Here is a 24618-nt window from a genome sequence, read left to right as displayed (position 1 = left end):
AAAACGAAAAAAAAAAAAAAAAAACGACATTCCAAGAAATTCCTTTTCCCGAACGTACGCTCTACTTGAGAACGAGTGAAGTTACCCACCGGATCCAAAAGATGGCGTTGCAAAATTGCTGCCACTTGCCACAAACTGCAATACCGCCCTCTAGAGGACTGGAGTGGAACAGCAGTGGTTGGGGTGCAGACTGATAGGCATGTGTGTGTGTGTGTGTGTGTGTGCGCGCGTTGACATTAGCTGTTTACGCTAGCGCGCCAGAAGCACGTCCGCTGCCGAGCGGCCAGTTTACGGCGCTTTACGGGCTCAGCGCCGGCTTAGAGGCGGCTAAAGCGTTCCCGTTGCGCTTTCACGCCGTCCGGCTTTTCTTTTGAAGCAACCGCAGCCGCTTCCCACACCGTCCCACCGATCGCTACGCTAAGTACGGAGAGCGGGAGTGGGCGGGGGGGGGGGTGCGTGGGGGGGGATTTAGAAAGCACCACCTCCACAAGGAAAAAAAAAAAAAGAAAAAGAAGGGGGGGGGGGCGCAAGCTACGCTGTGGTAAGAACGTTGATTACGACAGTTGAGGTCAGCACATGCGTCATTTCTTCATTTCCGTCGTGAAAGCAAAACATGATTTTGAAAACTTCATGTGCTGTTATTTTTGAGTACATTGAAAAATTGAAGCGCATGAATTTCCATTGAAATCAGAATCCATTTTCCCATCTATTTTCATACAGTTCTCGGCGAAGAGTTTTGCAAAAAATCGCATCGCGCAATTGATGTTCCACTACTAACTTTGCACAAATGATCATAGCTCCTCATGAAAGTCTTCACAATCAGAGTTCATACGCATTGATTCATATCTACGAAACATCGGGATTTATTTTGCTGTCCGCTACCGGGCAAATATAAGCGGCCACCTTTTGCAACATCATCGTCGGCGGCGGCGGCGGCTTTAACGTGAAAAACGGCTCACGTAACCGAGAGGCAGCGTTTGGAAAAGAATACAAAGATGATTTTGCAATCGTTTTCCAGAGAGAAAGACGCAAATGAACATTTGGGACATTTTGCTATGAAAACTTATTCCAACTGCCAGTCATTCAAAAGAATTCACGTTCAGTGGCCATGAACGAGATTTGACGGAATTATCTGGTCTAAAAGCAAAGAATGCAAATGAATTTTATTTGAATAACCGACAATATCTTGCGGCCCCCTCCCCGTAACGCGCTCGTCACCGATCACACCCCCGCGAGCCTCGGGGCCACAACAACCCTTGACCCCTGCCGATTGTTTTTTTTTTATGAGAATAATTACGCGTTTCTTTTGCTGTCACTTTGGATCAGCGTAACGAGGACCCAAAAGAAAGAAATAAAACGTGTGTGTGTGGGGGGGGTCTGATTAATAAACGAGGCGCTGCATTCAATTCAATTCCTGATCAATATTTTGGCACGAATGCGCTTTCCGGTGCTGATCCGATTAAGACATCCAGACACAATCAATAACGGGGATATGTTGATATTTGTAATGAGACGCGCAGAAAAGAGGAAGAAAAACCCAAATCGGCTTGACGACGGGAGCGGGAAGGAAAAACTCTGCGGCCGTTTTGGACTTTGCGGCAGGACGGCAACCCCCGTTGAGCCCGCCGCTAATCCGGTCGTTACGCTCGTCTTTAAGCCAGACAGATTTTCCGTTCCAATTGTTTTACGGGCCTGTTTGGGATTTGGGAACTCGGGGGGGGGGTCAGCGATCATTAACAAATCGATGAATCGTCATCGGATGTGTCGTCGCACTGGCGCACTCGCCGAATTTGACGAGGTGCTCATTTTCACCTGATTCTGAGGGAGGAACATTTAAAAACGGGCTTTGTCGCGACGCTGGCGCCAACGACCAGGACCGCAATCTACGCCCGTTGGCCCGACATTCAGAACAAACTGAGACCGGATCTGCCTTGCCTTGCGGATCTGGAACCGGATGATTCTTTGCCGTCGCGAGGCCTTTTGCGCCATCATTTTTGTTTTGACATCTCGAGCTGGTCACAAAATGCAAATCTGTTCATTTTCTGCACTTTTTGTTCAGAAGGTTTCGAATTTGGCGAATTCGGCTCGTCCGCGTTCTGCCGCCGACGACCAACGGACGGAGTACATATCGACAATGTATATTTCACACATCAAAAATTGGGCTATAAACACGTTAGCTCAGCGCAGCGAGAGGCCAATGGAGGGCAGCAAAAGTGGGCCGATCAATACGTCGGCCGCAGTCCAAGCGCGCAAACGATTTGCAAGGGCGCTTTCCAGATCGGCCCGCCGGCTCTCAAGTGCGATATCGCAAATGTATCGCCGTAGTGATTAGGAGCGATGGAGTGGCGAGTGGCGAGTGGCGCGTGGCGCCTGGCGACCCCTCAATACACTTTGTTTACAAAATCAATACATTTCATTCAGTCATTATTTATTTTCACTTTTATTCTATGTGTTAGTCATTTTACTTTTTACATTCAAGCCTAAAATGTCCACCGTGACCGTCCGTCCATCCGTGATCTGAGCCGCTTATCCTCACAAGGGCTATCTTCAGGCAGGAGGCGGGATACACCCTGAACCGGTCGCAGGGCACATAGAAGAAAAACAACCAATCGCGGCCACGGGCAATTTTGAGTCTCCGAAAGCATGTTTTGTTTTTGGAGAACTCCACACAGGCGGGGGGCCGGGATTGGAACCCCGCTCCTCAGAACAATGCTGTCGGGACACGTGATATTTGGAGAGGATTTGCAGTCGTTTTTGCGGGTGCGCGGGTGGACAGGCGCCGCAACGCTCGGCCGGCGGCACTCGTTGGGCTTGGCCCGCCGCTGCTTTCTGGCCTCCTCCAGGCTAAGGAACGCCGTGCGCGCTTTCTTGATCGGGACCGCTGGGCTCGGCGGAATTTTCCCCAGGTATTTGCTGCCGTCCTCCCGCGTAGGAAAGCGGCATTTGTCAAAACATCCATTTTTACAATCTTGTTTGAATCAATTGTTGAATGACATCACAGCCATTTGCGACTTCTCCAAGCGTGAAGTCACAGTTGTCAGAGTTCTCCCCCCCCCCCCACAACTTGGTCGAATGCTCGATCTGGGAGAAAGTTTCACCCCCGAGGACCCTGCCGAGGGTTGACAAGCTGGCCCGGGCGCCCCTGCTCCAGGCCTGGCTCTGAATGCCCAACACTGCGTTTGGGGAAGTTGGATCACAGTTTTTTTGTGGCAAGACTACAAAAGAAAGCTCGCAGGCGTCCATTCTTTCTCCTCGAAACGGAACTCGAAGGAGTTGGGAAAAGTGTTCTTCTTCGTTTGTCTGTAGGACTATGTTGTCCTGCCACCCAGTGGACAAGTGGCACACAAAATCCATCCGTCGTTACGGATGCACTAACGGCGGCCATTACTGGATTCAAATGAACAAGAGGAGGTGTGAGGGTGCAGATAAAAGTAGGCTGCGTGAATCGTCGTCAGAGAGCGGCGGGCGTTTTGCGCAGCTCCAGCCCGCCGGCTACCGGGAGCTCTTCAATGATCAGCTCGACTCGCGGGGAGCGCTCAACTCAAGTACAAAACTTTCTCAGTTTCCCCGCGTCTGATCGGGAAAACGGTCGTCTCATCTCGTCGCCCGAAGCCAACCGCTCGGCATCCTGGGAAACGGCCCGTCAATGAGACGTCACTTTGCAAACTCCGCAGAAAGAAAGACAACTCGGGGACTGACTGGTTTCAATGAGTTCACTCGAAACGTCACCTTATCTGAAGCTAACTTTGACCCAACCCTGACGGAAGATACTTCGACTCAGACTTAAACGATCCTTGTCCAAGCACGTCGTGATCCAAACTTAAGCTTCGTGTGCCCTGCGATTGGCCGGCCACCGGCCCGGGGTGTCACCTCGGATCGCCGCCGCCAGACCCGAAAGCGACCGATCCCAATTCATTTCCGTAACCATTTATCCAAACTCATCTGAATTCATATCTTTTCAGAATGTTGTCAAGAACATTGGCGCGGGACCGGTATTGCAGAAATGAAAAAAACTAAATCTTTCATACTTGCGCGCACGCAATGGACTACGCATCGGCAATAGGATGAGAAAAGTTTCTCATTCCAACGAGAAACTCTCTCATCCCATTCGGTTCGGTTTTCACAAGTCAGCATCACATAAGAACATTGCTGATCGATTGAACGGGATCATTTACGCACGGACAACGGTGGATATTTGTTTTCAATGAATCGCCGTCCATTTTTTTGTGTGTGTGTGTGTGGGGGGGGGGGGGGTCACCCCTGTCGGCGTATCGCAAGCGTCGCTCCGTCATGCCCGCAGACCGCTTGCGAGAGGCGGCGGGAAGCTTCCAGATTTCACACTCAGCATTTTTTGGGGCCAGGATCATTTTGGCAGCCTTTTAGAATATCGCCGTCTTAATAAGAGGATAAAAATCAACGGGTGGCGCGGTGGGCTATATCGGGCCGGCGTAATCTTGTATTCCGGAGCATCGCCCCAGCTAAGCGTCGGGCTTTCGCTCCATTGTATGAGATTAAAGCTCCTCCCCGGTTGATTCCCAAAGACGACATTTGCGCTATTTTTAAACGCTCGCGTGAGCGGAAAGGACGGAGAAACCGAAGCAAAGGTGACATTACGGGAGTGGCCGGAGGAACACCTTCGGCGGTCGGTCTGCAGCCCCTCCAGCCAATTTGGTGGGCGGATTCCAAAAGTGGTCCGAGCCTTTGAATTGGCTTTCAAGAGAAAAATCCATCCGACAATGTGGACGTTTCCTCGTGGTCATCCCTTCTCTCCGTTTGAAGCTACGCTAACGTTTAGCCAAGGCTCCGCGCCGTCCGTGCTGCTACAAAACGAGGCAAACCAGCCTCAAATCACAGCAGGAGCCGCAAAACAAGACGTGGCGGCCCATCCCGGAACCGAACAAAAAACTGGTACTTTGACGCAGGCCGACAGGGGAGTTTGCCCAAGTGAGTCACGTTTGATCTCATTCCAAAAAAAATGATCTTCTCTTCATCTTTCGACGCCAGCGACCTGGAGTGACAGGACGAATAGAACGACGGGAGGGACGCCAGACGGGGGGGGGGGCACATTTTTGCTGCCGAGGATCCCGTATGCAGTACAAGTGTACTGCATGATTTCACACAGGATTCATACATTATCCATCCAACCATTTTCCACAGCGCTTGCTGGAGCCCAACCCGGGTACGCCCTGAACTGGTCGCCGGCCAACCGCTGGCGGGCAATTTAAAGTCTTCAACCAACCTCGCGTGCGAGTCGCGGGGACGTGGGAGGAAAGCGGGAGCGCCGCGCGGGCACGGGCACAACACGCAAACTGCACGAATGGCCCAACACGATCGCAGATGCAATTGGAATCGGATCTGGAGCAGGAGGCCGAGGGTTCGCTATTTGTTTGCCAAAAGCACGTCAACGAGCGTTGCGCTCAAACGGCTTCACTCGATCAAGACTTTCACGCCCGCGAGGGAGTTGGCTAATAGTGCTCAAAAAGTTGGCGGGACGACAAAAAAAAAAAAAACCCCACAAGCCTCCAAAACATCAGCTTTGGGAAGTTCTCACTACCTGGGAAAGGAGCGTGAGTCCTCCTGCAGGCGTTTGCGCTATTGTCTGATAGTCCAAAAGCTGCGCTCTTCGGGGCCTTGTTGCTTCTCTGTGAGCTCAAGTGCTGGATTTTAGCGCACGCTCGTCCCAGGAGGGCAAAAAGCTTTGCCGAAGTCGGAGGAGGGTTATAGCGAGTTCACTTGCTAATGCTCCGCCAACTTTTGAATCAAAAGGGGGGGGGGGGGGGGGGAGCAAATATCAGGTTGGGGGGAAAAAAGCAAATATTAGGTTGGGAATGTTTGGAGGGGAGACCAATCAAATGAGGAAAATCTCGTGGGCATTCCCTCGTTCCGAGTCCCCGCAGGGGAAAAAAAAAAAAAAGAAACCACGACGCTGGCAAAACAAGACGCCGCTGTCCCCTTTTGCTCATCTCGCCGAGCCGCGCGGACCGGCCCGGCTGCAGTCTTTGGACCAGGCTAGCCGTGGAGCCCAGGACCCGGGCACGTTCTGCGCTTTTGGAGGACGCCCATCAGGCACGCGCCCGTGGCCCCCCGCACCCTTTGCCGACATTCACCCGCATTAATTCCGTGATTGTGTCTCCGCCTCATTTTCCCCCTCGTTATGCATTTGATGTTTCTAATTTGCCGTCATCGCGGAAAACGCCGCGAGAAGCTCCAAATTCCTTTCTAATTCCAAATAATGAGGATTACACGGACCGGCGGTTTTCGATCAGCGAGATAGACGGCGGGATAACTGGTCATTGCGCCAGACATAAATATTGTGTCGTTCCATTAATCCGCTCTAATGAGGTGTCAGAGCTGCCACTCATCCATCAAATGCAATTAGGAAGAAACACATATGCATGGAGATGGGTAATTAATAATTAGCAAAGCAAAGAAAATACTATTGGCAATTTAGCGCAGCCGCACAGCCGCGCGAATACCAAACTACGACTCCTCGCCCGCTCTGCCGACGCGGCGCATTGAAAAAAGAAACGCAGAAAACGACGAGGCGGCGCCCGTCTAAGCGGAAGAAGCTCAAAATTGATAGCGGCCCAAAAGGGGAGGCGAGATTTGATTTGTTCGCCGACCTGCGCGTCAACACTTTGCTCCGAAACTCGCCGTCCTGAAAAGACAAGGACAAGAAAAAAAAAAAAACACACAATTTGTTGTTTTCTATTTACCGAAGAAAGTCGAGAATCGGGACGCGGAACCGCCGCACGGACAAGGGACGTTTTCCGGGGCCGCGGCTCCCGGTGGCGTTCTTCAGCTCTGAAGCGACGAAAATGAAGCAAATGGTGAACGGCGTTTCTCTTTCTCAGCGAGGACAACGAAAGCGTAAAAATGAGAAAAAAAAAAAAAAAAACAATATCAGCACAGCTTTCACAAAAAAAAAAAAAAAAAACACTAAGAAACCGACCACATGAGCAGAAAGCCAAGAATGGCTCCTTTCTTGGCTTGGCATCAATCTTCCGAGGGTGCCACGCCCATTCAGCCGCGGCGCCGTTGCGAGCGACACGTTCACGCTTTCGACCGTTCTATTCGTCAAATACATTTTTCAACGAGCGGGCGGGGCTGCTCGTCTGTGAAATGCGTTTTTGTAAACCGGCGTGATGACAAACACATCCCTGCAGATGGCGGCAATGCGCGGCTTTGGACGTGAGATCATCATCAAACGGAGGCGGCCAATTCTGGCCAGTCGAGAAACTCCGACGTGTGTAAATTTCAACTGCCGATTACGAAAGGATGGAAAAAGTCAACTGTCACAGAAAACAATTTTACGGGGATCTTACAGGATCGACGTGTTTGCATAAAATACCACTCAAAAGTCTACCATCACGCTCCTGCAATGGAGTCCTCCAGAACTTTTATGGACATAAGGATCCAAGTTATGGCAAAATTTACATTTTCCCCCCCCCCCAAGAGCAGGCACTTAATCTGCAAAACATTACCTATCTAAAAAAAAAAAAAAAAAAAAAAAGTTTATTTCTGTGGAAGTTGGGGGGAAAAAAACATCTCAAAGCTTGTTTGGTGTCATGAAAAAACAAATCCCAGCAGGGCAAAAAACACAACTAAACTCTTTTTGAATTTAAAAAAAAAAAAAAAGTCATTTGCTTTTAATATGTGAAAAATCTGAAAATGATACAAAAAATAACACTGAAATGTAAAAACAATTGTCAATTGCATTTTCAGGCCATATCGCCTCGCTCTTCTTCATTTTTTTTACATTTTTTTTGGGGTGCGCGTGGATTAGATGTGACCTACTTTAAAGTTGTGTGTTTGAATTTGAAAAGGACACCGGCGGGGGGGGCGCCCAGGGGACCCAAAGAGCGGCTTCCTCTAAAATGTTAATGCCGGGGCTAATTGAAGGTATGTTCTTTGTCAGCTCCCACTTCCGCGACGGTCTCATCTACGCCAGCCAGCGGCGCTTTCAGATGATGTGACTGCACCGAAGGGGGCGACGCTGGCTTTGGGGCGCTTTTATGAGAAGTTAGCGGCGGGGGTCGGGTTGGGGGGGGGGGGGGAGCCGACGCGTATTCACTCACACACTCAATCAGAGTCAGGTGCACGTGCGGCGCACTTTTGAATTTCAAAACGGGGGAATAATTGCCCAGGGCGGCGGCAGGGGGAGCGCGGCCTCGGGATTCCCCGAGAGTCCCTGTGAAGTCGTCGGCGGATCACGCGTCGCTCGCATTTTCATGGAGCCGCGCCGCGTACCGCAAACTTCCTCCCGAGTAATGCGGCGGCCGTTTGCTAAAAAGATCCTTTGAAAAAAAAAAAATCTCAAATGACGGCGTCCAAACGGGGCGCAAACGTTTGCTCGCTGAGGGAATCTCGTGCAAAAAAGTCAAAGTTGCCTTTCACTTTCTGTGGGACGCAACATTTACTCTCGTTCAATCATCTTTGCATTTGAAATGAATGGAAACCACAATCTCTTCTGCAAAAAAGAGGAAAACATTTGCCTCCTAAATATTGTAACCTTCTAAAAACATTTTTGAAAAAGATACATTTGATTCAAAAGAATTTCGTCACTCTGAATCATCTCAATGGGCAATGCGCTGCTATATTTGGTGCGGCCACCTGGGGGCGGTACAAGACTTCTTTCGGACCTCTGAACTCCTCGCAGTGTGTCACTACAGCGCTAATATTTGTCATATTTCCATCAAGAACATATGACAATGAGTACTGTTACATTGATGCTATTTAGTGTTCGCATGAAGCTAGCAGATGGTGAGGCGAAGCTAGGTGTTGCTATAAAACACTGCGATTCTCTTTGTTTCATGTTTAGTTTGACAGTAAACAGCCAGATATTAATTGTGAATTATTGCGAGGTGACTGTAAATGTGTGGCATTTAATCCCTCGGTGTCAAATGTCACCGACATTTTTTTTTTTTTTATGATTTTACACGTTTTTTGATATGGCCTCGCTAAAGTGTGGCTTTTTGTTTATTGAGGGAGAGCGTCTAACACACCCTCCGTAATAAAGTCGAGTTAACGTCAGTCGCCGGGACAACGTTATGGACGTGGAAATTTGCCCAGTTAGGCCGGCGATGAGCAGAAACCAGAAGGCGAACGATCCTTCCCGTATGCCAGTCCTAATAAGCGGCGCCCACCGCGGCGGCGGCCATTTACGAGCGTCAGGAGACGCCAGCGGAAGAAGAACCGGACTCCACGTGAGACTACCCCCCCCCCCCCGGGGGGACGGAATGACGGCCGCTCAGGGAAGGAATTAAAAAGGAAAAGAAAAAAAGGGGGATGGCCGCTTCATCTGGGCGAAGTACGGGGGGGGGGGTCGTCGTGGCGGAGGACGATCCGTCATCGCTTAGCTGCCGAGCTGCACACGGAACTCAAACAAGTGCCGGGACATGATTAAAAATACACGCGCCAGGAAATGAAATGCAAATCTTTCACTCTTCACGACGCTGCCTGGGAAAATTTGAATGGAAGACTGGAACCAAAAAAAAAAAAAGGCATTTTAATCAAAAAGGTAGCCAAAAATCAGGATCGTGCTCAGCGACGAAGTTTGGAACTCGCTCGGCGCGTCAGGCAGAAAGGAAAAAGGTTCCGACAATCGAGGAGAATGACGAGCTTTTTTTTTTTTTTTTTTGTTGAGACTGAGGGAAGGCCGCATCCATCAGGGTGGAGACTACGGAGCAGGACCATGCAGCAACATCAGCACCAGTCTTTGTTTTGCTTCTTACTCGTCGTTAGAAAGCGTCAAAAAAGTGAGATGACTGCATTACGATGAAAAATGCTTCATCAAAAGTGGAATTCGGATCGCTTTGACATGACCACTGGCCACCGACGCTATCGACTAACTTTTTAGGATCAAACTAGCGGTGCAACATTAATCGACAACTGTTTTGATAATGGATCAGTTGTTTATATATATATATATATTTTTTTTTTATTTGGGTCATTGGTTCATCTGAAAAATAAATATTTGGTTGCTTCAATTGGCATCTTGTGGGAGCAGTTGTGGTGCCTTTGACTGCTTGACTAAGTAAAGATGGCAAGTAGAATCTGATGTTATTGTCTGGTGCTAAAAAGTTGAACGCGTCCATTCCAGTTGACTTGATGACCCAGCGCACGTATGAAAAATAAGTGGGCTCAGTACAGGGCCTTGATTTATACGGCCGGTCTCGACTTACCCCGAACCTGGGGTAAATTGAGACACAATCTCGCTTTGTCCAGAATATAATTCACGGGAAGCGTACACGTTCAACTACTTCATCATCTCATCTTGCCTGGGGGGAGGTATTTGTCAAAAAAAAAAAAAAAAAAGGTGAAAAAAGGCCGCTTGGGAGACGGCAAATCTAAATCCGGCGGTTGCAATAACGGCCGCTGAAGTGGCACGTGAGGGTGAAGGACGTGCGGACGGGTCCGCCGATAAATGACTGCGACGTGGTGCGCCAGCAAAAACAAGCCCCCGACCCCCACCCCCCGCTTTTCAATCTGCTTGTCTTTGCGGCGCGGCTGAATGATGAATTCTGCGACAAGGTGCCGCGTTGTGTTATTAATATACATCAGGGCGACCCGAGGAAGACTCATTTGCTATTCTAATGGCACGCGATCGACTTCACGGTGGGAGGCCTCAGTAAAAAGAACACCCAACCCCCCCCATCCCAAAAATAAAAAATTAAACGGGAAGTGCATTTTAATCACAACTGCACAGATTCAAAAACTTTCTAACATTTGGATTAGCTCAAAGAGTTCAAACAAAAAGAGGAAATGAGAGAAATCCCAACACAGCGCGAGGCGGCCCTGCCCTGCCCTGTCCTGTCCTGTCCGGCCCTGTCCTGCCCTGCCGTCCGTCCGTCCCCAAAATCAGAACAAAAAAACAAAACACTTCTTAGAAGCACTTTTGAGTGCTAACTCCTTTAGCGTCGGGGCTACCTCAACCAACAGCCGCTCGCGCGATCCCGAGACCGTCAATCAGCTCTCAGTGAAAAGCAGCCGAGAACGACGGACGATTCCGCCGGAAGCCGATAGTCGGAATAATCCACAGTGACGCCGATAAATGGCATTTATCGAAGTCCGTAGTCCCACTGTGTGGAACGTACATTTCATACACTTTTACTGTCATTGATTAGAGAAGCACACCCCGTAGTTGGTAAATGACGCGTTTATCGATCCTTGGGGCTCCGATAAAGACACGGAGACGATAAATCTTTGGACACTGGCGGTGTAAACCGGACGGCGAGACGCGTTTGAAAGCTTCCTACGCTTTTCTACCGCATTATTATGCAGCTCGCATTCACTAAAGCATCTTTGTCATGAGCACCCAGATCTTAACACCTTTTACAATTTGTTTGTCAAGTACGCCTATTTAAAGGGGAATTAATTCGAAGAGGGTGGGGGCTTGGGGGGCCGCCAGGGGAACCGTAGCCACAGATATGCGATCCGGGGGTCTTAAGTACCCCAGAACAGCGTCAGTAGAAGACGGGCAAAGGAAAACATGGCAGTCAATCAATTCTCGTCTTTTTTTGCACACCGACATCCCCGCCGAACACAACCTCATTGAGAACGTGCGGCGCAACCTTCAGTTCGTCAACGGAACGCTTTTACCTTCAATCCCGGTGCCAAAAAGGTAGAAGAAGGAATTTGGACACGCAAAGGAGGCGGCCGGTCTCGACCCGTCAGTCACTCGCGGCTCTCGAGGCCGAGGCCCGGCGACAAGCGTTAAATCGGAGCGCGCCGAGGCTAAAGCTGTTAAGCGGAAAGACGCTTTGCCGGCAAACACATCTCGAGGGTTGTAATTAGCGCCCCCCCCCCCCCCATACTTGAGTACTGTTCATCATGCATACAATTTTTCATGTGTATTTGTACTGAAGGAGAAGAAAACAAGGCTGGTAACAGCTGATGTAGTCAATCAACTCTTTCGCTGAACTAAAAGGAAAAACCGACATAAAAGTCAACACATTTTTCATTTGGCTTTAATACAAGAACCATTTTGCACAAGCAAATTAATGTTTGGTTGGCGAAAGAAACGCCGTTTCTTGACTAATCAATATTTGAAGCCATCGCTAAAGGTGTCGATATCTGAGAAGGTCGCCGAAATGGGAAATAGGAACAACGTACGTGGCCGTACTTTGTTGCTTCGTGGATTCCTAGCGACATGCAGCAGTATTTTGTGCTTCCACGCCACGTGGTGGGACTAAACTGAAATATGAAATATGAATTTCGTCTTCGTGCCCCCCCCCCCCCCCCCGCGGGAAATTGGGTTAACGCTCGCTAAGTGTCTCCGTCGTTAGCGCTGTTAATTGACTACTGCGTGCGATAATTAACAGGGAGCAGACTGCCGAGCTCGCTAATCCTATTTGGGTCATTTGCATTTAAAATGCTTTCGCTCGCTCGCTCACTTTCTTGCGTTTTGACGGACGGACTCGGACGCGACGTTGCCGCCGTCGTGGAGAGCCTTTCTTGCCGCACTTGCTACCGACGCTAAACTAAATCGAGATCATTTAGCGGCTCTTTAAAGTTGCTTTGGTTTTCTCAAGTTTTGTCGTTTTTAAAAGTCTTTCAAATTTCAGGCATTTGTGGTCAATGATTGACGGAGCAAATGGGGGCGGCTGAACTATGCTTCTGAAAACAACAACAGGAAAGACAAACCTGGCAAAAATGCGGAAGACAAGAATGCGCTTGATAAAAATTACGAGCGTTGACCTTCAGTCTGCAGATGTAAAGCGCGTGCGTACACGATCCAAACTACTCATTAAACGCGTTCCGAGCAATCATTTCACAATTTTGTACATCTTTGGACCTTAGAAATCAATTTGTTTTGCCATCTGTGAAGGCAACGCAGCGGCCGCAGATGCAAATCCTCTGATCTCGATATTGCAAACTTTGACCTACTGCAGGTGAACATGAACAAACAAAGGACATGTGTGAGTTGATATTTTGCGTCTGAAGGAGCCTCAGCTTGACTTCCTCACATCAGATTTTAAAAAGGCCTCAGAAGCAAGATGGCGGCAGTTGGGCGCTCCGGTCCCACGAGATCAGAGGTCGTCCAAACTCCAGCCCGAGGACCACGTGCGGTCCGCCATCCATTTTTTTTGCATCGAGGGGCCGCATGTGCGAGATCGCAGACCCCCCGAAAATTGATAAATTGAAGGCCCGCCCGCAGCCCTCAGAGGAAAAACGGCTTGGAGGTGGCCAGTCCAGATGGATGTTTCTTTGTGCTATTTTGGCTGTCAAGCGATCACCCCGCCCCCACCGATCCGCTCGCAATTATTATTAACGCAGCACATTTAGGAATAAAAGATGGCCCAACAGCGCCACCCTTGGAAAAGTGAGGAAGTACAGCCAGCTGTTCTCTATTATGGGCACACACACACACACACCGGTCCGGGCTCGTCCTCGCCCAAGCGGTGACCTTGGCGGGCGGATTAAAAGCGGACCGGCTCACCGTGCGGTCCAGCCGTGCCCAGATGGCGACCGCGCCGACACGCGCGCACACACACAGACCGGGGCGGCCTCTCCTCCTCGGGGCGTTTTCCTTTCGAGAGCGAGCGCCGCCCGAAGCCCTCCGAGGACCGACGGACCCTCGCCTTCCTTCTTGGCCACGTGTGCCCGCGAATCACTCACTCAATCAGCACATTGAATTTCATTTAGCGGCGTGTTACACGGGCCACGTGATTGATTGACTGCTGCCTTTTCGCTCAAGCTTGAATGACACACACACACACACACACACACACACACACTGGGGGTCTCGGCGGTTTGCCGGTGGGCCGACGTCGGGAGCCAAAGCAGAAGAAGCCCTTTGAGATTCCCTCAAGGTCGCCGTGTCCAGCTGGCGATGGCGACATCTGTTCAGCAAAAGGCCCCGAGAGCGGCACGCCAGAGGAAGCCCCGACGACGCGCTCTGACCTTGTCGCCGAAAGCCGCCTTTGGGAACATTTCCATCGTTGCCGTGAGTAGCGCAAGATTTCGACAAACTGCCCGTGAAATGCAAAATCCTGACGTCGCGCTCAACTTGGGTCGAAGTTGACCGGCTCAATTCAAATATTTCTTCCACAAAAAAAAAAAACAACGAATTCATCCTCAAGTGTCTCTCGGCTTCTTTGCTTTGGTGCGCCTCGTCGTCGGCTGCGAGTGCACGCCGCGCGGCACGCGGCGAATGTGAGGCCGGGGCTTGAGAGCGCCTCGTTGTTGCGGTCGGTATGGAAAAGCCCCTTGGGTTATATTCCAACCATACTTTCGGGATGTTCTGGCATAAGAAAAATGGGAACGGTGGTTGTGGTCGAGCTATTAAATTGGCCAAAAAGTTTCAGCGCGCTCAGCAGACACGCCCACAAACTTTGAAAGGCGGAGACAACAGCTTGTCGCCACCTCCGGCCAAAATTTTCATGCTTGCTTCTTTCAATCATACGAATGGAGCAGGTTTGTTAACAAAACTCTTCTGTGCTGTTCAATTTATAAGAGACTTGAACATGATGTATTTTATACTTTAAATGTTGATTGTGGCGCGTTCTAAATGAAGTAAGAGGTTGCTACAATTGTGACGTGAAAGCGGGACGACGAAGCTGCGGGACCAAAACTGCCGTACGGTCACCAATGTTATCTTTTTTTTTTTTTTTTTTTTTTTTCAAATTAACAAATGCAAAGAAGTTGACGCGTTCTATACTGCGTCAAGCAAAGAGTCCAATTGCAGAAACTTTGAGCTGTTTTTCTCCTGCTAAATGAAGCAAATTGGCGTCTTTCCCGCACGTCGCAGCTGTAATTCCCCGTATCTTTAATTGATGTTTACTTTTGTCTGCCGTCTATTTCGTGGCGCGGACGTGGCGACGGAAAGGCAAAGGACGTTTAGGCGCGGCGCGGCGACGGCGGCGAGTGACCGCTAGCGACGACGCCTTCCTTCCTTTAATTCTTCACGGGGACGCTTCTCTGCCAGAAAGCGCATCGATTTTTCCATCAAATAGGAAAACGGGCATTGTGGGGAGGCTGCAGAGGTCACTGGGAATTAGAGCAAGAGTGCGTGCGCCGCCCCCACCCCCCCCCCCCCCCCCCAGCCCCCCACCGACATCCCCATTGTCACTCCCCGAAGGCCTCTCTGCTAAATTGGCTGACAGATAATAAGATCATACAGCAGAGCGCAGACAAACGCGTGCAGGCAGGCGCAGCGCCACAGACCTTCGTCTTGCTCCGGCGGCGCATCATCAACGGCGCTGTCGAGCATCCGCGCTCGACTCTGCCAAATTCCCACGGAACTTTCTTTTGCCAGGCCTGCCGAATGTTGCGAGCGAGGGAGGGAGGGTCCCCTTTTCGCTTCAAGTGGCTCGAAAAGTCAAACATCAAAGAAAAGACACACAATTTGTCAAAACCGTCGTTAATTGACGCCACATCCGCCTCACAGTTCTGAGGGTTGGGGTTCAAATCCCGCCTCCCGTCTGAGCGAACCTTTTCGTATGCCCCCCGTGGCCGCCGCGAGGTTTTTCCTCCAGGCGCTCCGGTTCGGCAGGGTAGGTTGACTGAAGACTCCAAATTGCCCAAAGGTTTGAATGCCAGTCCAAATGGTTCTTCGTGTGCCCTGCAATTGGCTGCTGACCAGTTTGGGGGGTGCCCCATCTTTGAAGGAACAACATCATCCGTCCATTTTTCCCGTGCCGCTTCTCCTGACACGGGTCGCGGGCACGCCGGCGCCAATCCCAGCTGACTGCGGGCAGGAGGCGGGGTCCACCCTGAACCGGTCGCCGGCCAACTGCGGGTCACAAAGACACAAAACCGTTCACACGTACAGGCGATTTGGAGTCTTCAACGAACCTTGCACGCATGTTTTGGGGATTTAAGCCACACCAGCACGGGGAAAACTTAAAAAGTCCACACAAGCGAGGACGGGATTGTACCCGCAACCTCACAAACGTGAGGCAGCCGTGCTGACCAGTCACCCCACGCCTACCATCTCCACCTATATAACATGACACGTGAGCAATTGCATACATTTTCAGGGATATTTTTCAGCAGGTACTCATGCGAGAGGGTCTTGGCCAACAATTCAGCTGCAATAACCAACAGATCCCTGCAGATGGAGCCAGTGCATCGTTGTTTTGTTTGTTTTCTTCACAGACGTAGAACTCAGAAACTCAGCTGGGACAGCACGGCCCAAACAAAGTCTCACGAACTTTTGTACTGCATACATCCCATGTTGTACTACTGATTACTAAAGTACAGGGGGGGGAAAACTCTCTGTGGTGGTGCGCTTGTGTTGTCCCAAAACTTTTTCTATTTCTTGGGGGGGTCTCGAACGATCCGCCAACACGGCGAACTGCGCTTTCAAACGTCAACGCGTTTGGCGCGGTCCACGTTCGGTAGCAGCCGGGTCAGCGGCATTGGAAATTTGACCATGACATGTTGCTCACGAGGTCAAATAATGATGAGGAATGAGCGTATCCGTCATGGCGCCAAAAGAATTTGCGGCCTGGAGTAAAAACTCCTCATCATTTACAGAAGAAGCCACAAGTCAGCCGGCAGGACGCGAGAGAAAGCTCCAAGGAACCCCGGAGATTGCCGCTTGACAACGGCTTTCTTCAAATGCTGCTGCATTTATTTATTATTATTTTTTTTTATTTCGCAAACCCCCTCCCCCCCCGGGCGTCTGCCAACCTCACTCCATCGAGTTGTTTTAGCCCCGACGGCCGCGCGGGCTGATTTTGAATAAGTGCTCGGGGGCGAAGAGGGGTCAGCCGCAATTTCGGCGGCGGCTAAACCGGCCCGCTCCAACGCCAGAGCCGGGGGGGTGACTTTGACGTTTGATTAACGACACTTCTCCAAAGGACGGCGCGGAAAAACTTCAGGCGCCGCCAAAATGGCTGGCAGTCAAAAGAAGGCAGGCCGAGCGCCGCCGAAGAATAATAAGTGAAGGCGGCGTTACCGCGCGGAAACAAAAAAAAAAAAAAACTGCCGGCAAGTGTTTGTTATCAAAATATTTGTTCTTGTCGGGGCCGCAAAGTCCCTCGTCGCATCTCCCCACTTACGCGCATCCCCCGTGCGAATGACATCAAGCACGCGGAGACGCCGCTTGCTCGCTCGTTGGCTTAGCCCGCGAAAAGCGAGAACCCCGGGGGAGCGCTCGCATCCCATCAGCCCTTGGGGGGAGGAGGAAGGAAGGAAGGAAGGAAGGAAGGAAGGAAGGGAGGGAGGGAGGGAGGGAGCTGCGCATCCCAGTTAGAAGACAATTAATGCAATGGATGGATGCAGACGTGAAGGCCCATTTGGACTCTGTCGCTAAACCAAAACACACCGACAAACCTAAGGAGTCAGATTGGTCTCCTTGCACTGAAAGGAAAAGAGCACTTGGTGGCGCTAAAGTGCCGTTGAGATGCTTTGCCGATGGCTGCTAACCATCGTAGAAATCGAAGAATAACAACACATTTGTTACCGTCGTGTTTTGTGCTCACAGTTTCCACGTTTGCGGTTCGTTTTGACTTTCTTTGGGAAATCAACAGCTAATCTTTTTGCAATCAATTTGATCGTATCGACCCTTCCGGTGAGTAATCGCCACTCTCAAAAAAAAAAATGGACATTTAAGAAGATTTAACATCTAACGTGCACGTTATTGTCATTTGTGAGGGCTTGACTTCCGTCCTTAAACAGCATACGGTGAAAATTTGGTGCGCTGAATGTAAGAGAAGAAAATGCGCCAATGCAAGCGACGGCGAGGGGCTCGCAAGTTTGTATCGGAACGTAACGATGCGGAACGTTTGACGCTTGGGACGCCATCGCCGTTTCGCCGTTCCTTCAAAATGTTTCCAAACCTTTCATTGGCTCGTGCCGTTTCAAGGCATTCTGAGCCGACGACAGATATGAGTGGTTTGCTGCAACACGAACGAGAGAAGATTCGCCGTTACGTTCCAAAATGGGGTTGTAGGGAAATGGAGATTTGGAGAGTCGTGAGAGTATTTTGGCAAGTCAACCGTACAGGTCTCCATATGACAATCTTTAAAGGTTTTCCTTTTAAAAAAAAAAAAAACACACACACACACACACACACAAAAAAAAACAATGTTTCTGAATTCATACACAATGACCATTTGGAAAGCAGGAAGGATCTCTAATCCTTAGGGACTTTCGTAACACTTTTTAAATGAAGCTCAAAGCTTTATATAAACCAATAACAACATTTAAAATTATTTGTATGTATTCTTTGGCTACATTTGGAATTTGTTTGAGTCTCGGGGTGAGAATCCGCACATCTCGAATCCACCGTTAGCTAAAGCTAAATCGTTAGCAATCACAATTAGCATTAGCGCGCCAGCGATGACCACATGAACTCTCAAAACGATGACGACCATTCAAGTCACGCAAACGTCGTGTTTTATGTTGCATTGCACATCGAACAGTGTCTTAAAATGACTTACAGGCGCCCCTCTGTCGCTTCTTTCTCCCCGTGGACCAACATCGCGTCCGTCTGTAACAAATGTCCGTGCGTGAACACGGACAGCGGCCAAACACGGTTCCGTTTCCTGTGGCCGATTTGTGGGGTTTGCGTTCATTTCAACTGGAAATGTGGAATTGAAATCATATCTCATGACACCGCTTGACTGGAAGCAACTATTTGATGTGACGGACGCTTTTGTTTACAAGCGGACAGTCAAGCTCATTTACATCTTGTTGCTTACCAAAACAGTAAAAACATGCGCAAACAGATGTTTCCTTTTAAAAAAAACAGGAGGGGGAATACTTTCCAGACAACCAGTGATTAAAAAAAAAAAAAAGATTAAAAAAATACTCTCCGAATGTCATTATTTCAATTCTTTACTTTCACGTCCCCCTTGGAAAACTTCAAATCAAGAGTTGTATATATATATATATATATATATATATATATAGATAGATATATAAGTATATTAGGTCACAATACATCACAAACGCCTGACCTTTGAAAGGGGTGTGTAGACTTTTTATATGGACTATATACTGCATTAAATACAACGTGCCAAACCGTATGGGCGTGGGTTGAATGATGAGCCACGTGCGAGTTGAAAAGCTTGAGGTGCCCCAAGACGTTTGCGCACTTGCCCACAAACGTCTTCATGATCAAGTTCCATCCAGGCTTCTTCTGCGGCGTTTCTTTTTTCTTCCCCTCCCATATTATGAGCTGTCAGTCTTTTTTTTTTTTATTATTATTATTTTTTTATTTTTTAGCCGCCAACAACTTTAATCTGTGGCCATTCATCGGGCCTCTCTCGCCGCCTCGTTTATCGCGAATCGAGTTTCTGCCGCTGTCAATTTAGGAAACGGAGTGACGAGCCGGACCCCGAGGACCCACCGCGCTAATCTCGGCCCCAGCCGCACAACGTTTGAGCTTGTCTGACGCAAAAAGATGAAAAGGAGACTTTGGGTGTGTGTTTGGGAGGAGGTGGGGGGGGGGGGGGGCCTGGGGGGGTGTCAAGAAACTCCTGCAGGGCTGCATTTTGACCACAATGTGTGTGCGTGTGTTAATGTCACAAAAACAAAGATAGACGATGGGCCGCTTACACGACAGCTGGAAAAGGGAAACGACGCGCAAGGCAAACGCACTCGTCGTCGCACATTTCAGCATCAGCACAAAATACAAAACGACATGGTGCATATGTCGCAACGACCGCTGGAGCATGACAAGACGCCTCGCTCGGGACGTGTGAAGCGCTTTTTAGCACACACTAGCATTGACGACGCTTTTGCCCCAGTGCAGCTGCTTGAGAGCGCCTCGTTGTTGGCTGCGAGTGCACGCATGTCTGGCACAGAAGGAAATTCGGTCAGGTGAGGACCAGCGTTTTGGAGCGCCTCGTTGTCTGCGGAGAGAAGGCACAAGAGCGTCGTCACGTGTGCACAAAAACAAACCACGGAGATTCCTTTCCATCGTCGTGTAATCACGTTGACATTTTTGCGCCGGCGTTTTCATCATATTTGTGTTTGAAAGTTGCAGTTGGCATATGCAATGTGATGAGGCAAAAAAAAAAAACCAGGAGAGGAGAAAACAAACAAACGTGAGACTCGAACCGCTGGCCGTCCTGAGATTGATGTCATAATAATAATAATGAGATCCTGCTTTGTTGTCGTTTTACAGAGACGCTGCAAAAGTTTGCGTTCCGCGTGACGGGAAAAGCTTGTCAAAGTCATCATGTCGAGAGGAGATGAAAATTGGAGCCACAAGATGTGATTAAACGTCATCTGCTGCCCTCTAGCGGCTCCCTTTTCAAAATCCTATTGAGCAGATGCTTGACTTTGACTATAGCTGAAGGCCACCAGGACGCCGCCATCTTTTGTCGGAAGTGGCAACAATCAGCAGCGGTCACGCAAAAGCCGAAAAAGTTCCAAAGTCGCTCCGAGTCAGCTTCCTAAATTCGTCTCCATTTTCGAATTCCTTCCGTGCGTCCGTTTCTCTCTTTGGGTCGTCAGCTAACCCTCGTCTCCGGGTTTTTCTGGGACTCCGTCCGCCGTTTCTACGGCGACAGCCTCCGCCAGGGTCTCCTCATTGGACACGACGACGGCGGCCATTTGCATGCCGGACGATTTCTCTTCATCATCTCAACAAGAACGGAGAATAAGTCAGCAGCTGACGGCGTCGCGGGCGTCCTTGGCCCACAAGGTCAGCCGTCCATTTCATCTGTGCGCCGGGGGCGGGGGGCGAATTAAAATAAATGATGGCCGGACATTTATTGCAAGGGGTGGGTCGACGGGGGATTGGACAGGAGTTGCCGTTGCCGGGTGAAATTTGAGTCTCGTCTCAAAATCTCCATTTAAAAAAAAAAAAAAAAAAAGACCGAAAGAAACTCGGCACATTTGAATGTCAAGGAAAGCCTCCATTGATGCGCTCGGCCGGCATTTGTTTAATCTTTCCAATTTGTCCGGGTTGTTGTGTGCCAGATTTACAAAACGAGGCGGGCGTTTCCCCCAAACGGTCGTCCGTTTCCACAGAGACTCTCGAGCGGCCCGACGTCGCCCCCGCTAAGCGACTCCTCATCCCCGCCGAACACGTCGCCCTCGGGGCTCCCTCCGGTGCTGACTCTCCCGGACCCGCTCCGGCGCGCTCCGTTGCAACGCGGTTATTTTTACCGACGAGCTGACGCAGATAAATATTTATAGTCGTTTGGCGGGTCAGCGGGTCGCCGTGAAACCCGCAGAGGGGGGAAACGCAGCGGCGCGCAAGAAGACGACCAGTTCGATGAAGCGCGGCGAAGATAAAAATTGCTGGCTCGGCCGACGCGGGGAATAAAACGAAAGCAAAATGATGCACAAGTACGAGTAGAGGATGCGCTTAGTTTGCAGTTCTGCAGCGTCGACCCACTCGCACGACATGTCGGGCGGGATTTTATCTTTACTGAGCCCATCTGTGGCATTTCGCCGGTAGCCTTTCAAATGCAATTATTTGATACAAAATGAATACGTTCCACAACAAGAGCGAAAATCTTCAACTCATTGACGCTCTTAATAACGGCCATGAAAAATGACAAGTATTTGTGTTTGTGTTCAAACTGCCGACGCTTGAAATGTTTTCAAACCACGTGAGCCTGCGTATTCCGTTTCCCGTTATGTGTTAGCATTAGGCTAACCGATCTATGTCATTGTTTTAAATGATGAATAAAATGACGGTTTACGTTGCGTTTGACAGATTCAAAGGAAATATATATAATGACTTTATACGATCTAACCAGATAAATCAATACGCCACAACCCTTGTGAGGATAAGCATCGCAGAAAACAGATGGACAAAACCAATCTATCATATATTATATTATTGAAGTGCAGGTGCACTACCGTAAGATTGTTCATATTTGTATAATTAATGTACGCTCTGATTCGATACATTTTCTTTGCTTTTGACCAAAAGAAATCATCACGGTTACGACAACAACAGGAGCAACATTTTGCCGACACGACACAACAAATATTTAAAAAAAAAAAAAAAAAAAAGGCAGTACAGTGCATGCATGTTTGCATCATTTGCATTTGGAGGAGTCTGGCAGCGTGACGTCATAGTCCCCCCATTTTGGGAGCTTTGGCGGGAAATGCTGCCCTCTGCTGGTGGAAGGAAATTCAAGAACACGCCCCCTGCTGCTTTCAAAGATCCAGTAGTGTTTTCGACCGCTCATCTGTCATATTTCTATTGTACAATATTCCAATTCCGCACGCGCTCAGAAAGGTCGTCGCGGGTCTTCAAAGGCAGCCAAGATGGCATCTGCGCGGGGTCAAAGTTGACGACCGGACCGAGCAGGTGAGCTCGTGCCAGCGGTCGGGACGACTGCGGCTCCCCCCCCCCCCCACAATACTTCATTCGGGAAGAGGAAGAGGAAGAATTTTCCTTTGCCGTTTTTTTTTTAAAAAAAAAAAAAAAAAAAAGGACTTTGACGAGGATTGCTTGTCTTTTTTTATTTTTGGTCGTTTTAAAAGCAGAAGCACAAATGCGTTTGTTGCACAAAGGAGTGCGTTTGCGCGCGCGTGCGCTGTAGCGACCGTCCCAAAACCGCCGTCGAATCTTTTCGGCATGATGACGCCAGCCAAGTCCGTTCAAGAAATTGCAAACGGGCGTGCAGCCGTCTGGTCCTAATCGGTCCAATTTCCAGTTTTATTTTTGAAATGGTAAGCAAGAAAAGCGTTTGTCAGCCCTGCTTCCAAAAAGACGATTTCCGCAATGTCCTTATCAACTTTTTTTTTTTTTTGGGGGGGGGGAGGGAGAGGGGGAGGGGGATTAATGCAGCCCTATGGGGGGCACAAACCAGTGCAATCTGTAGGCCGGTCCCAAGCCCGGATAAATGCAGAGGGTTGCGTCAGGAAGGGCATCCGGCGTAAAAACTGTGCCAAACAAATATGAGCGTTCATCTAAAGAATCCCATACCGGATCGGTCGTGGCCCGGGTTAACAACGCCCGCCCCCGGCACTGCTAACCTGCAGGGCGTCGGTGGAAATTCAGCTACTGTGGGTCGAAGACAAAGAAGAGGAGGAAACCGGATCCAGCGTCAGAAGAAAAAGAGGAATGCACAGAGCCTACAACTGAGTGTAGGGACTTTGAATGTTGGGACTATGACAGGAAAAGCTCAGGAGTTGGTTGACATGATGATTAGGAGAAAGGTTGATATTCTGTGCATCCAAGAGAGCAGGTGGAAAGGTAGTAAGGCTAGAAGTTTGGGAGCAGGGTTTAAATTATTCTACCACGGAGTAGATGGGAAGAGAAATGGAGTAGGGGTTATTTTAAAGGAAGAGCTGGCTAAGAATGTCTTGGAGGTGAAAAGAGTATCAGATCGAGTGATGAGACTTCTTCTTCTTCTTTTCCTTTCGGCTTGTCCCGTTAGGGGTCGCCACAGCGTGTCATCTTTTGCCATCTTAGCCTATCTCCTGCATCTTCCTCTCGAACCCCAACTGCCCTCATGTCTTCCCTCACCACATCCATAAACCTTCTCTTTGGTCTTCCTCTCGCTCTTTTGCCTGGGAGCTCCATCCTCAGCATCCTTCTACCAATATACTCACTCTCTCACCTCTGGACATGTCCAAACCATCGAAGTCTGCTCTCTCGAATCTTGTCTCCAAAACATCCAGCTTTGGCTGTCCCTCTAATGAGCTCATTTCTAATCCTATCCAACCTGCTGACTCCGAGCGAGAACCTCAACATCTTGATTTCTGCCACCTCCAGTTCTGCTTCCTGTTGTCTATTCAGTGCCACCGTCTCTAATCAGTGCATCATGGCCGGCCTCACCACTGTTTTGTAAACTTTGCCCTTCATCCCAGCAGACACTCTTCTGTCACATAACACACCAGACACCTTTCGCCAGCTGTTCCAACCTGCTTGGACCCGTTTCTTCACTTCCTGACCACACTCTCCATTGCTCTGTATTGTTGACCCCAAGTATTTGAAGTCGTCCACCCTCGCTATCTCTTCTCCCCATAGCCTCACTCTTCCCACTCTACTTTTCTCATTCACGCACATATATTCTGTTTTACTTCGGCTAATCTTCATTCCTCTCCTTTCCAGTGCATGTCTCCATCTTTCCAATTGTTCCTCTGCGTGCTCCCTGCTTTCACTGCATATGACAATATCATCTGCGAACATCATGGTCCAAGGGGATTCCAGTCTAACCTCATCTGTCAGCCTATCCATTACCACTGCAAATAGGAAGGGGCTCAGAGCTGATCCCTGATGCAGTCCCACCTCCACCTTCAATTCCTCTGTCACACCTAAGGCACACCTCACCATTGTTCTGCTGCCATCATACATGTCCTGTACTATTTTAACATACTTCTCTGCCACACCAGACTTACGCATGCAGTACCACAGTTCCTCTCTTGGTACTCTGTCATAGGCTTTCTCTAGATCCACAAAGACACAATGTAGCTCCTTCTGACCTTCTCTGTACTTTTCCACGAGCATCCTCAAGGCAAATAATGCATCTGTGGTACTCTTTCTAGGCATGAAACCATACTGTTGCTCGCAGATACTTACTTCTGCCCCGAGTCCAGGCCTCCACTACTCTTTCCCATAACTTCATTGTGTGGCTCATCAACTTTATTCCTCTATAGTTCCCACAGCTCTGAACATCCCCTTTGTTCTTAAAAATGGGAACTAGAACACTTTTCCTCCATTCTTCAGGCATCTTTTCGCCCGCTAGT

The 24618-nt window shown here is 49.4% G+C and overlaps 1 protein-coding gene across 6 annotated transcripts in view; it reads right to left on the bottom strand.

The window, feature by feature from the left end:
- Positions 1–18624, bottom strand: part of LOC133496657 (steroid hormone receptor ERR2-like) — a 39394-nt gene extending 20770 nt beyond the window's left edge. The window contains exons 1-4 of one of the 6 annotated variants that reach the window (XM_061812490.1): positions 18393–18624; positions 15436–15736; positions 15169–15313; positions 6717–6804 (exon numbers count right to left, since the gene is read on the bottom strand). In XM_061812490.1, coding sequence (XP_061668474.1) covers positions 6717–6804; positions 15169–15313; positions 15436–15736; positions 18393–18433 — 575 coding nt within the window. In that variant the 5' untranslated portion in view covers positions 18434–18624. Of the gene's footprint in view, positions 1–6716; positions 6805–15168; positions 15737–18392 lie in introns of those variants that run through there. The other 5 variants (XM_061812491.1, XM_061812493.1, XM_061812496.1 and 2 more) reach the window with 5 other exon arrangements.
- Between the last annotated feature and the right edge of the window lie 5994 nt (positions 18625–24618).

This window comes from Syngnathoides biaculeatus, chromosome 23 (genome assembly GCF_019802595.1).
Source record: "Syngnathoides biaculeatus isolate LvHL_M chromosome 23, ASM1980259v1, whole genome shotgun sequence".
In the NCBI taxonomy this organism is placed as follows: Eukaryota; Metazoa; Chordata; class Actinopteri; order Syngnathiformes; family Syngnathidae; genus Syngnathoides; species Syngnathoides biaculeatus.
The sequence above is the reverse complement of the archived record's forward strand: the minus strand, read 5'-3'. Positions and strand labels throughout refer to the sequence as shown.